General features: G+C 41.1%; 1 protein-coding gene across 1 annotated transcript in view; it reads right to left on the reverse strand.

Moving 5' to 3' along the window:
- Positions 1 to 15,065, reverse strand: part of CDHR2 (cadherin related family member 2) — a 436,943-nt gene that overhangs the window by 334,442 nt on the left and 87,436 nt on the right. Inside the window, exon 7 of the mRNA XM_073651379.1 lies at positions 14,364 to 14,453. Within this exon, the coding sequence (XP_073507480.1) occupies positions 14,364 to 14,453 (90 nt within the window). The remainder of the gene's footprint in view (positions 1 to 14,363; positions 14,454 to 15,065) is intronic.

Here is a 15,065-nt window from a genome sequence, read left to right on the forward strand (position 1 = left end):
TAGTCTGTTTTCTTAGTACTCCAAAAATCTATGTCATTGTGGATCGGCTGACATAGTGCAAACATGTATGAAAATATACACGCCAGTGATTTGTAGAAAAAGTTTGGAAACAGAGACTGCCGATGGGCTAATAAGTAAAGGAAGTCCTATATAAAATCAACGGAGGAGCCAGTATATGTTTATTTTGACTAAACTATAAGTAGGAAAAACAAGTGGCATTCATCAATGGTATAACTTCTTCATTGTGAATAGATCCATTTCATCATGCAAAGTCTAAGTAGGGAAGAAAGAGCACAGGGCATCCCAGGCAACAGAAGAGGTGTCAGTAAAATTCAAAATGATTGTAATGCCATACATGTGAATGCTAACTGCAGTTTTGGCATTCAGTGAGGCTCAGAAGGGATGCGGGTATTTGGACATATAAGTGCAGATTTAGCTTAATTTCTGTTTTTTTGGAGGGAGGAGCCATGTCGACTTTCCTTTTAGCTATCAGCAATATGGAATCTTCGTATTTTTCGTTGATAGATGACGGACCTGAGTAGATGCTTGCTCTTTGAGGAATGGGTTGAAGTTTTTATTGGTACCACTTTGGGATGAATAAGATTTTTTCATTGCTTTTAAGACTAGGTTCACATTTATCCTGTGCTCTATGCTAAGAACTAGCATCAGGATTTACAGTACAGACCAAAAGTTTGGACACACCTTCTCATTTAAAGAATTTTCTCTATTTTCATGAATTTGAAAATTGTACATTCCAACTGAAGGCATCAAAACTATGAATTAACACATGTGGTATTATATACTTAACAAAAAAGTGTGAAACAACTGAAAATATGTCTTATATTCTAGGTTCTTCAAAGTAGCCACCTTTTGCTTTGATGACTGCTTTGTACACTCTTGGCATTCTCTTGATGAGCTTTTAGAGGTAGTCACCGGAAATAGTTTTCACTTCACAGGTGTGCCCTGTCAGATTTAATAAGTGGGATTTCTTGCCTTATAAATGGGATTGGGACCATCAGTTGTGTTGTGCAGAAGTCAGGTGGATACACAGCTGATAGTCCTACTGAATAGACTGTTAGAATTTGTATTATGGCAAGAAAAAAGCAGCTAAGTAAAGAAAAAATGAGTGGCCATCATTGCTTTAAGAAATGAAGGTCAGTCAGTGTGAAAAATTGGGAAAACTTTGAAAGTGTCCCCAACTGCAGTTGCAAGAACCATCAAGCGATACAAAGAAACTGGCTCACATGAGGACCGCCCCAGGAAAGGAAGACCAAGAGTCACCTCTGCTTCTGAGGATAAGTTTATCCGAGTCACCAGCCTCAGAAATCGCAGGTTAACAGCAGCTCAGATTAGAGACCAGGTCAATGCCACACAGAGTTCTAGCAGCAGACACATCTCTTCAACAACTGTTAAGAGGAGACTTTGTGCAGCAGGCCTTCATGCTAAAATAGCTGTTAGGAAACCACTGCTAAGGACAGGCAACAAGCAGAAGAGACTTGTTTGGGCTAAAGAACACAAGGAATGGACATTAGACCAGTGGAAATCTGTGCTTTGGTCTGATGAGTCCAAATTTGAGATCTTTGGCTCCAACCACCGTGTCTTTGTGCGACGCAGAAAAGGTGAACGGAAGGACTCTACATGTCTGGTTCCCACCGTGAAGCATGGAGGAGGAGGTGTGATGGTGTGGGGGTGCTTTGCTGGTGACACTGTTGGGGATTTATTCAAAATTGAAGGCATACTGAACCAGCATGGCTACCACAGCATCTTGCAGCGGCATGCTATTCCATCCGGTTTGCGTTTAGTTGGACCATCATTTATTTTTCAACAGGACAATGACCCCAAACACACCTCCAGGCTGTGTAAGGGCTATTTGACCAAGAAGGAGAGTGATGGGGTGCTATGCCAGATGACCTGGCCTCTACAGTCACCAGACCTGAACCCAATCGAGATGGTTTGGGGTGAGCTGGACCGCAGAGTGAAGGCAAAAGGGCCAACAAGTGCTAAGCATCTCTGGGAACTCCTTCAAGATTGTTGGAAGACCATTTCCGGTGACTACCTCTTGAAGCTCATCAAGAGAATGCCAAGAGTGTGCAAAGCAGTCATCAAAGCAAAAGCTGGCTACTTTGAAGAACCTAGAATATAAGACATATTTTCAGTTGTTTCACACTTTTTTGTTAAGTATATAATTCCACATGTGTTAATTCATAGTTTTGATGCCTTCAGTGTGAAAGTACAATTTTCATAGTCATGAAAATACAGAAAAATCTTTAAATGAGAAGGTGTGTCCAAACTTTTGGTCTGTACTGTATGTCTAAATCTGCAAAATTTAGAAAGAAATCATTGATAGAACCATTCACTGTAAGTAAGGTCACACCTGTTCATACAATGGTATTCTAGTTCTTAATGTAATGTGCACATTGCAGATTCAGACAGAAAGCAAAAATGCCATTAAGGAACACATATAAAAAGAATGAGTAAAGAAACTCATTTGAAACAAACCAGAATATGTGTTAAACCTTAGATTCCTCTTTGTATTCGCTCAAGCAGCTACATCAGGTTGTCAACAATAATGGCTTTCCAACAGTCTCAAAGGAGTTCCCGGGTGTGCTGAGCACTACTTTGCCTTCACTCTGCAGTCCAACTCATCCCAAACCATCTCAATGAGGATGGGTAATTGGGGTGGCTATGTCATCTGCCACAGCACTCCATCCCTCTCCTTCTTAGTCACGTAGCCATTACAAAACATAGAGAGATATTTTGGGTCATTGTTTTGTTGCAACACAAATAATGGTCTTATTGAATGCTGGAGAAAACCATTTCATAAACAGGTGTGTCCAAACTTTTGACAGGTACTGTACCTATTTGTAAGGAAGTGGACAAGAGAGATGATGAGTATAGTTGATGCCTAGTTGAGTAACTACAAGCAAACACCGCCATCTGCTGGTCAAAGGCGAAAGTGAAAGTAAAAAAAGTAAAGAATTCCGTAGTAGGAACCTAATAGTGGGAACCTATGTTCCCACAGGAAGAGATTGAAGACGACACTGGGTCAGGTGACACCTGTGTGGGCAGTGACTAATTATAAAAGGCCTGAGCAGGCCGAGAAGACAGGGAGTTGGCATCAGAACCTGTACCAGGACAGGTCGTGTGGCCGCTAGATGGGCTTTCGTCACCATCACCACAGAAGGGTCCGAGAGTGATCAGATGCCGGAGAAGGCCTGAGCTATGAGGAAGATTCGTACCCCGTGCCAGTAGAAGACCCATAAGCAGCACCAATAGAAGATTTGTACCCCGTGCCAGTAGAAGACCGTGACCAGATCTGAACCAGGCTCGGGAGACGATTCGGCTGTAGCAGAGGACCATTCCGGTGTGTAGACATGCGGTACAAGGTATGGGCTGAGGCTATGCTTCTGGGAACCGAGACGGCTAGTGCGACATACGCACTGTATACTCAGTGACTCTATTATTTAGGACTTGCAGCCTAGCGGAAAATACCACCACTAGGGCCAGTGTAACGAGACTACAGACAGGGATGGGCCTAGTACTGAGAGTGGCGCCCGTTAAGCTGAGGTATAAAGGCTAAGCATTATTCATCAGCTGTCATTTAACTGATAGAGAAAAAGGACCCATGTACATAAATAGGACGTTGAATAGATATCGTATTAAATTGCATCACTGTGTTCTGAAAATGTCATAATATACTGTAGTGGCCCAGGTACTGTTACCTGCAATATAGTGCTTACTTTTATACATGAGTATATATACATATATATATATATATATATATATATATATACAGTACAGACCAAAAGTTTGGACACACCTTCTCATTTAAAGATTTTTCTGTATTTTCATGACTTTGAAAATTGTACATTCACACTGAAGGCATCAAAACTATGAATTAACACATGTGGAATTATATACTTAACAAAAAAGTGTGAAACAACTGAAAATATGTCTTATATTCTAGGTTCTTCAAAGTAGCCACCTTTTGCTTTGATGACTGCTTTGCACACTCTTGGCATTCTCTTGATGAGCTTCAAGAGGTAGTCACCGGAAATGGTTTCCACTTCACAGGTGTGCCCTGTCAGGTTTAATAAGTGGGATTTCTTGCCTTATAAATGGGGTTGGGACCATCAGTTGTGTTGTGCAGAAGTCAGGTGGATACACAGCTGATAGTCCTACTGAATAGACTGTTAGAATTTGTATTATGGCAAGAAAAAAGCAGCTAAGTAAAGAAAAACGAGTGGCCATCATTACTTTAAGAAATGAAGGTCAGTCAGTGCGAAAAATTGGGCAAACTTTGAATGTGTCCCCAAGTGCAGTTGCAAAAACCATCAAGCGCTACAAAGAAACTGGCTCACATGAGGACCGCCCCAGGAAAGGAAGACCAAGAGTCACCTCTGCTTCTGAGGATAAGTTTATCCGAGTCACCAGCCTCAGAAATCGCAGGTTAACAGCAGCTCAGATTAGAGACCAGGTCAATGCCACACAGAGTTCTAGCAGCAGACACATCTCTACAACAACTATTAAGAGGAGACTTTGTGCAGCAGGCCTTCATGGTAAAATAGCTGCTAGGAAACCACTGCTAAGGACAGGTAACAAGCAGAAGAGAATTGTTTGGGCTAAAGAACACAAGGAATGGACATTAGACCAGTGGAAATCTGTGCTTTGGTCTGATGAGTCCAAATTTGAGATCTTTGGTTCCAACCACCATGTCTTTGTGAGACGCAGAATAGGTGAACGGATGGACTCTACATGCCTGGTTCCCACCGTGAAGCATGGAGGAGGAGGTGTGATGGTGTGGGGGTGCTTTGCTGGTGACACTGTTGGGGATTTATTCAAAATTGAAGGCATAATGAACCAGCATGGCTACCACAGCATCTTGCAGCGGCATGATTTTCCATCCGGTTTGCGTTTAGTTGGACCATCATTTATTTTTCAACAGGACAATAACCCCAAACACACCTCCAGGCTTTAGTTGTTTTGATTCCTCCAGAGCTTAGGGGATATGCACATGTAACATGGTTTCATTCATCACAACATGTTATTTTTGCATTCAATAGAAAGTTTTTCATTTAGCCACTGTTCCAAGAACCCTTCGGTAACTCATAGAACACTTCCTTTTGAGATACGAAATATTAGTCCTTCATGACCCACCTATATTATATCCAGAAGTTTCCAAAAACATCTGAAACATGTGAATACAGTCTTTGCACATCGGTCCAAATTAGAATTAAAACTCAAAGTTTCAATGAAAAGCTTAATGAATTTCTTTGCAGGCAGCTGATGAAGAGACCAGGAAGCCTAGGCAAAATGGTGGTTGACAAGACAGTATTGTCTGAAGAGCAAGTGCTACACCAGATAAAAAGCTTGGTTGACTAAGATCCTCGGACGTCACGTTTGTGGAAGATTTTACTATGTCTTCCACTATAAGACTGGCTGCAACTACAACAAACAGACAGCTATATGTACAGAAAATTAGAAGAAGAGGTTGAAATTCCACCAACTACAACCTTCTACAGAAGTTCCCAGAGTGGCAAGAAAAGCAGCGAGCAGATATTGAAATACAACAGCTATACGTATGATTAGAAGAAGGGAATTGGACTACCGCCATGATGAGAGAAAAACGAATCCCAAGGGATGGAGTATTGTTTAGCAGTCAGGGCATTTAGCTAAGGGTGACCTTGTGCTGAGTCATAGAATCGAAAGAACATATGGAAGTATGGCATTTGTTGTCAGCAAATTGGATGAAAAGAAAACTCCAGATTCTACACAAGATATTAGGGTCCTTCTGCTCCACAAAATCTTAGACTCTGGTTAGAGGGTACTTCTACAGCACTCAGTTGAGCATGGCAGTAGAGCAGGTTAGTCAGCAATCACCTGGGTTGTCCACAAGTGTACACTACAGAAAACTTTGCCTTAGACTCCAAAAATGGGGAAAAGGGGCCAAGAGCAGCTGACTATGGACTTCCAAATCATGAAAAACGTGACCTCGAATTACAAATATACTAAAGTCTGCATGGACCATTTTTCCAAGCTTGCAATTGTGATACCTACCAAAGACCAGATGGTCACCACCGAATACTGTGGTCTCATGTCATCCATCAGTGTGGCTGTCCTGAGAGACTGTTAAATGATCAAGGCCTGAAATTTAAGTCACAGCTGATCGAATAATTATGTGTTCTACAAAGCATCTTGAAGCCACATACTACTCCCTATCACTAAAAGACATGGCTCGAGTCCTGTGTGAAATGTAAAATGTGCAGAATGACCATTACATTTAGACAACAAAATCCGCAGCGGCTTTTCAGCTGCAGAAGGTCCCCAGGGGAAAGGTCTCTTTGGAAAGTACCGTCACTGATAAATTAGGTGACCTATTGCAACAGGACAAACTTACTTCTACATATACTTGCTGGCAGTCTGCAGTCTGCATGCTAATTAGTCTGTTTTCTTAGTACTCCAAAAATCTATGTCATTGTGGATCGGCTGACATAGTGCAAACATGTATGAAAATATGCACGCCAGTGATTTGTAGAAAAAGTTTGGAAACAGAGACTGCCGATGGGCTAATAAGTAAAGGAAGTCCTATATAAAATCAACGGAGGAGCCAGTATATGTTTATTTTGACTAAACTATAAGTAGGAAAAACAAGTGGCATTCATCAATGGTATAACTTCTTCATTGTGAATAGGTCCATTTCATCATGCAAAGTCTAAGTAGGGAAGAAAGAGCACAGGGCATCCCAGGCAACAGAAGAGGTGTCAGTAAAATTCAAAATGATTGTAATGCCATACATGTGAATGCTAACTGCAGTTTTGGCATTCAGTGAGGCTCAGAAGGGATGCGGGTATTTGGACATATAAGTGCAGATTTAGCTTAATTTCTGTTTTTTTGGAGGGAGGAGCCATGTCGACTTTCCTTTTAGCTATCAGCAATATGGAATCTTCGTATTTTTCGTTGATAGATGACGGACCTGAGTGGATGCTTGCTCTTTGAGGAATGGGTTGAAGTTTTTATTGGTACCACTTTGGGATGAATAAGATTTTTTCATTGCTTTTAAGACTAGGTTCACATTTATCTTGTGCTCTATGCTAAGAACTAGCATCAGGATTTACAGTACAGACCAAAAGTTTGGACACACCTTCTCATTTAAAGAATTTTCTCTATTTTCATGAATTTGAAAATTGTACATTCCAACTGAAGGCATCAAAACTATGAATTAACACATGTGGAATTATATACTTAACAAAAAAAGTGTGAAACAACTGAAAATATGTCTTATATTCTAGGTTCTTCAAAGTAGCCACCTTTTGCTTTGATGACTGCTTTGTACACTCTTGGCATTCTCTTGATGAGCTTTTAGAGGTAGTCACCGGAAATGGTTTTCACTTCACAGGTGTGCCCTGTCATATTTAATAAGTGGGATTTCTTGCCTTATAAATGGGGTGGGGACCATCAGTTGTGTTGTGCAGAAGTCAGGTGGATACACAGCTGATAGTCCTACTGAATAGACTGTTAGAATTTGTATTATGGCAAGAAAAAAGCAGCTAAGTAAAGAAAAAACGAGTGGCCATCATTACTTTAAGAAATGAAGGTCAGTCAGTGTGAAAAATTGGGAAAACTTTGAAAGTGTCCCCAAGTGCAGTTGCAAGAACCATCAAGTGATACAAAGAAACTGGCTCACATGAGGACCGCCCCAGGAAAGGAAGACCAAGAGTCACCTCTGCTTCTGAGGATAAGTTTATCCGAGTCACCAGCCTCAGAAATCGCAGGTTAACAGCAGCTCAGATTAGAGACCAGGTCAATGCCACACAGAGTTCTAGCAGCAGACACATCTCTTCAACAACTGTTAAGAGGAGACTTTGTGCAGCAGGCCTTCATGGTAAAATAGCTGTTAGGAAACCACTGCTAAGGACAGGCAACAAGCAGAAGAGACTTGTTTGGGCTAAAGAACACAAGGAATGGACATTAGACCAGTGGAAATCTGTGCTTTGGTCTTATGAGTCCAAATTTGAGATCTTTGGCTCCAACCACCGTGTCTTTGTGCGACGCAGAAAAGGTGAACGGATGGACTCTACATGCCTGGTTCCCACCGTGAAGCATGGAGGAGGAGGTGTGATGGTGTGGGGGTGCTTTGCTGGTGACACTGTTGGGGATTTATTCAAAATTGAAGGCATACTGAACCAGCATGGCTACCACAGCATCTTGCAGCGGCATGCTATTCCATCCGGTTTGCGTTTAGTTGGACCATCATTTATTTTTCAACAGGACAATGACCCCAAACACACCTCCAGGCTGTGTAAGGGCTATTTGACCAAGAAGGAGAGTGATGGGGTGCTATGCCAGATGACCTGGCCTCTACAGTCACCAGACCTGAACCCAATCGAGATGGTTTGGGGTGAGCTGGACCGCAGAGTGAAGGCAAAAGGGCCAACAAGTGCTAAGCATCTCTGGGAACTCCTTCAAGATTGTTGGAAGACCATTTCCGGTGACTACCTCTTGAAGCTCATCAAGAGAATGCCAAGAGTGTGCAAAGCAGTCATCAAAGCAAAAGCTGGCTACTTTGAAGAACCTAGAATATAAGACATATTTTCAGTTGTTTCACACTTTTTTGTTAAGTATATAATTCCACATGTGTTAATTCATAGTTTTGATGCCTTCAGTGTGAATGTACAATTTTCATAGTCATGAAAATACAGAAAAATCTTTAAATGAGAAGGTGTGTCCAAACTTTTGGTCTGTACTGTATGTCTAAATCTGCAAAATTCAGAAAGAAATCATTGATAGAACCATTCACTGTAAGTAAGGTCACACCTGTTCATACAATGGTATTCTAGTTCTTAATGTAATGTGCACATTGCAGATTCAGACAGAAAGCAGAAATGCCATTAAGGAACACATATAAAAAGAATGAGTAAAGAAACACATTTGAAACAAACCAGAATATGTGTTAAACCTTAGATTCCTCTTTGTATTCGCTCAAGCAGCTACATCAGGTCGTCAACAATAATGGCTTTCCAACAGTCTCAAAGGAGTTCCCGGGTGTGCTGAGCACTACTTTGCCTTCACTCTGCAGTCCAACTCATCCCAAACCATCTCAATGAGGATGGGTAATTGGGGTGGCTATGTCATCTGCCACAGCACTCCATCCCTCTCCTTCTTAGTCACGTAGCCATTACAAAACATAGAGAGAGATTTTGGGTCATTGTTTTGTTGCAACACAAATAATGGTCTTATTGAATGCTGGAGAAAACCATTTCATAAACAGGTGTGTCCAAACTTTTGACAGGCACTGTACCTATTTGTAAGGAAGTGGACAAGAGAGATGATGAGTATAGTTGATGCCTAGTTGAGTAACTACAAGCAAACGCCGTCATCTGCTGGTCAAAGGCGAAAGTGAAAGTAAAAAAAGTAAAGAATTCCGTAGTAGGAACCTAATAGTGGGAACCTATGTTCCCACAGGAAGAGATTGAAGACGACACTGGGTCAGGTGACACCTGTGTGGGCAGTGACTAATTATAAAAGGCCTGAGCAGGCCGAGAAGACAGGGAGTTGGCATCAGAACCTGTACCAGGACAGGTCGTGTGGCCGCTAGATGGGCTTTCGTCACCATCACCACAGAAGGGTCCGAGAGTGATCAGATGCCGGAGAAGGCCTGAGCTATGAGGAAGATTCGTACCCCGTGCCAGTAGAAGACCCCTAAGCAGCACCAATAGAAGATTTGCACCCCGTGCCAGTAGAAGACCGTGACCAGATCTGAACCAGGCTCGGGAGACGATTCGGCTGTAGCAGAGGACCATTCCGGTGTGTAGACATGCGGTACAAGGTATGGGCTGAGGCTATGCTTCTGGGAACCGAGACGGCTAGTGCGACATACGCACTGTATACTCAGTGACTCTATTATTTAGGACTTGCAGCCTAGCGGAAAATACCACCACTAGGGCCAGTGTAACGAGACTACAGACAGGGATGGGCCTAGTACTGAGAGTGGCGCCCGTTAAGCTGAGGTATAAAGGCTAAGCATTATTCATCAGCTGTCATTTAACTGATAGAGAAAAAGGACCCATGTACATAAATAGGACGTTGAATAGATATCGTATTAAGTTGCATCACTGTGTTCTGAAAACGTCATAATATACTGTAGTGGCCCAGTTACTGTTACCTGCAATATAGTGCTTACTTTTATACATGAGTATATATACATATATATATATATATATATATATATATACAGTACAGACCAAAAGTTTGGACACACCTTCTCATTTAAAGATTTTTCTGTATTTTCATGACTTTGAAAATTGTACATTCACACTGAAGGCATCAAAACTATGAATTAACACATGTGGAATTATATACTTAACAAAAAAGTGTGAAACAACTGAAAATATGTCTTATATTCTAGGTTCTTCAAAGTAGCCACCTTTTGCTTTGATGACTGCTTTGCACACTCTTGGCATTCTCTTGATGAGCTTCAAGAGGTAGTCACCGGAAATGGTTTTCACTTCACAGGTGTGCCCTGTCAGGTTTAATAAGTGGGATTTCTTACCTTATAAATGGGGTTGGGACCATCAGTTGTGTTGTGCAGAAGTCAGGTGGATACACAGCTGATAGTCCTACTGAATAGGCTGTTAGAATTTGTATTATGGCAAGAAAAAAGCAGCTAAGTAAAGAAAAACGAGTGGCCATCATTACTTTAAGAAATGAAGGTCAGTCAGTGCGAAAAATTGGGCAAACTTTGAATGTGTCCCCAATTGCAGTTGCAAAAACCATCAAGCGCTACAAAGAAACTGGCTCACATGAGGACCGCCCCAGGAAAGGAAGACCAAGAGTCACCTCTGCTTCTGAGGATAAGTTTATCCGAGTCACCAGCCTCAGAAATTGCAGGTTAACAGCAGCTCAGATTAGAGACCAGGTCAATGCCACACAGAGTTCTAGCAGCAGACACATCTCTACAACAACTGTTAAGAGGAGACTTTGTGCAGCAGGCCTTCATGGTAAAATAGCTGCTAGGAAACCACTGCTAAGGACAGGTAACAAGCAGAAGAGACTTGTTTGGGCTAAAGAACACAAGGAATGGACATTAGACCAGTGGAAATCTGTGCTTTGGTCTGATGAGTCCAAATTTGAGATCTTTGGTTCCAACCACCATGTCTTTGTGAGACGCAGAATAGGTGAATGAATGGACTCTACATGCCTGGTTCCCACCGTGAAGCATGGAGGAGGAGGTGTGATGGTGTGGGGGTGCTTTGCTGGTGACACTGTTGGGGATTTATTCAAAATTGAAGGCATACTGAACCAGCATGGCTACCACAGCATCTTGCAGCGGCATGATTTTCCATCCGGTTTGCGTTTAGTTGGACCATCATTTATTTTTCAACAGGACAATAACCCCAAACACACCTCCAGGCTGTGTAAGGGCTATTTGACCATGAAGGAGAGTGATGGGGTGCTACGCCAAATTACCTGGCCTCCACAGTCACCAGACCTGAACCCAATCGAGATGGTTTGGGGTGAGCTGGACCGCAGAGTGAAGGCAAAATGGCCAAAAAGTGCTAAGCATCTCTGGGAACTCCTTCAAGATTGTTGGAAGACCATTTCTGGTGACTACCTCTTGAAGCTCATCAAGAGAATGCCAAGAGTGTGCAAAGCAGTCATCAAAGCAAAAGGTGGCTACTTTGAAGAACCTAGAATATAAGACATATTTTCAGTTGTTTCACACTTTTTTGTTAAGTATATAATTCCACATGTGTTAATTCATAGCTTTGATGCCTTCAGTGTGAATGTACAATTTTCAAAGTCATGAAAATACAGAAAAATCTTTAAATGAGAAGGTGTGTCCAAACTTTTGGTCTGTACTGTATATATATATACACACTATCGTTCAAAAGTTTGGGGTCACCCAGACAATTTTGTGTTTTCCATGAAAACTCATACTTTTATTTATCAAATGAGTCGCAAAATGATTAGAAAATGTAGTCCAGACATTGACAAGGTTAGAAATAATTTTCTCCTTAAAACTTTGCTTTCGTCAAAGAATGCTCCCTTTGCAGCAATTACAGCATTGCAGACCTTTGGCATTCTAGCTGTTAATTTCCTGAGGTAATCTTGAGAAATTTCATCCCATGCTTCCTGAAGCCTCTCCCATAAGTTGTATTGGCTTGATGAGCACTTTTTGCATACCATACGGTCAAGCTGCTCCCACAACAGCTCAATGGGGTTGAGATCTGGTGACTGCTCTGGCCACTCCATTACAGATAGAATACCAGCTGCCTGCTTCTTCCTTAAATAGTTCATGCATAATTTGGAGGTGTGCTTTGGGTCATTGTTCTGTTGTAGGATGAAATTGGTTCCAATCAAGCGCTGTCCACAGGGTATGGCATGGCGTTGCAAAATGGAGTGATAGCCTTCCTTTTTCAAAATGCCATTTACCTTGTACAAATCTCCCACTTTACCAGCAGCAAAGCAACCCCAGACCATCACATTACCTCCACCATGCTTGACAGATGGCGTCAGGCACTCTTCCAGCATCTTTTCAGTTGTTCTGCGTCTCACAAATGTTCACAAACTTTGATTCGTCTGTCCATAAAACTTTTTTCCAATCTTCCTCTGTCCAATGACTGTGTTCTTTTGCCCATATTAATCTTTTCAATTTATTAGCCAGTCTCAGATATGGCTTTTTCTTTGCCACTTTGACCTGAAGGTCAGCATCCCGGAGTCGCCTCTTCACTGTAGACGTTGACACTGGCGTTTTGCTTGTACTATTTAATGAAGCTGCCAGTTGAGGAGCTGTGAGGCGTCGATTTCTCAAACTAGAGACTCTAATGTACTTGTCTTGTTGCTCAGTTGTGCAGTGGGGCCTCCCACTTCTCTTTCTACTCTGGTTAGAGCCTGTTTGTGCTCTCCTCTGAAGGGAGTAGTACACACCATTGTAGGAAATCTTCAGTTTCTTTGCAATTTCTCGCATGGAATAGCCTTCATTTCTAAGAACAAGAATAGACTGTCGAGTTTCACATGAAAGTTGTCTTTTTCTGGGCATTTTGAGAGTTTCATAGAACAAACAAATGTAATGCTCCAGATTCTCAACTAGCTCAAAAGGAAGGTCAATTTTATAGCTTGTCAAGTCAGCCAAACCGTTTTCAGCTGGGCTAACATACTTGTGCAAGGGATTCATTTAATGTTAGCTTCATTGAAAAAAAAATTAGCTTTTCTTTAAAAAATAATGAAATTTCTAAATGACCCCAAACGGTAGTGTATATATATGTATCTATCTATATATATATACACTTATAAATAGATTTTCTTTCTGTGTTAGTCAAATAACTAGTGTTGGTTCAGTACCACTGTCTCCTCATTGTCTGCGCTGTTGCATCCAAACAACCTGCTTTCATATTCATCATCTGTAGGGAACACCTTCCCCATTATGACATGCATCACAAGTCTGTAATGAGTTAATGTGGATTTCTTCATTTGTAATGTATTGCATGGGGAAATCAGCTGTAAAGTTTGCAACATTTCCACAGCAGAATAAAGAATTTTTCTAAAAAGTGGATAGGGCTTACTTAAATGGCCTACTGCAGCATGATAACATATCATACAATGTAGCTGAAATTTATGTCAGCTCATGCCTGGCATAGACTTCATTTTCTTGTGCACAACCAGCCCAGAAGGTGGCTCAAATTAGGAGGCATCCACCTCTTACTAAATTTGGCACACCTTACTCCAGTAGTGATAGGTTTAAGACTGGCGCATGAAACACCAGTCTTGACAACTTCTCCCATGTGCGCTTAGCGTAAGGCTACATTCACACATCTCTTGTACATGTCTGTGTGCTGACTGTTTTATACACTAACAGCACACTGACCCGTAGAGTTCATTGATCCATACACACATCCATTTTAAAAACCAATCCATGTATCTGATCCACAAAACTCAGCATGTCCTATTCTCATCAGTATTGCGGTTTGGAAGACATGCTTTCTACTTCCACGTTTAATCTGTTTTTCACCGATCCATTGTTGGGTCAATGGACAAATAAAAGTTCGGACTGTCTATCTCCTTTTAGTTTTTAAACGGATGAGAAAAAATGTATACATGTAACACGGATATAAAATGGATGCAATATGAATGACATGTGAAAGAAAAGAGATCGGCATTACACGGATGTAAGAATAGAAATGGATATGTGAATGTAACCTAAGTGATTTAATATGATATCACTAGGTATCATCAAAATGAATCTGAGCAATACAAGACCCCAATAGTCTAATGTAACACATAGAATATGGACATATGGAAATAACATATTAGAAAACAGTGTGAGGAGATTGTGCAAAGTCAATATAAGGTCAGTTATCTTTCACCTCTTCAAGTGAAAATATCACTGGTACCATTCTTCTATTATCAAAGTCTTCTGCTGTAACCTTGCAAATTAGAGAACCTAGCGACAAAGTCTGCAATAAAAGAAAATAATTATTAAAACTTAGCCCAATAGATTTATTTCTCTTATTTTATATAACCGTTGTTGCAGTTTCTCACACAAGATCTGCTTATCTATCTGCAGCTTTTATTCCTCCCATTTACCACCCACCACCCATTTTGTGGTCTTTATCTGTGGGGCGCTTGTGGAACAGATATCAAAATTAGAAAACCTAGCGACAAAGTCTGCAATAAAAGAACATAATTATTAATTTTTATTTAAAACGCCAGTATAGTATTTCAAATACTTTGGGCTCAATTATGTAAAATGCTTCTGGTGTTGTTCTAATATAAAAAGCTTAGAGAAGCTCATGTGTAATGATGGCACTATAGGGTTTGCCCATAAATTACCACTGATTAATAGAGGTCTCAGCTGCAGCGCACTCAGTGATCAATGCATTGTACAGGGACCCATTTAACATAAAAAGATTGTCCAAAGTGGAAAATCCTGTTATGACATCAGATAGAAACTAAGGGCCCGATTCAGTAAATTGGTTGTCCAGGTCTTTCACAAAATTTTATTTTATGTGACTGCAGACTTGTGAATCCTCGCATCATACGCAGCGCACGATGTGAGGATTCTCCGG

This window comes from Phyllobates terribilis, unplaced genomic scaffold (assembly GCF_046119375.1).
Source record: "Phyllobates terribilis strain yellow unplaced genomic scaffold, ASM4611937v1 Scaffold_11__3_contigs__length_659146591, whole genome shotgun sequence".
NCBI lineage: Eukaryota > Metazoa > Chordata > Amphibia > Anura > Dendrobatidae > Phyllobates > Phyllobates terribilis.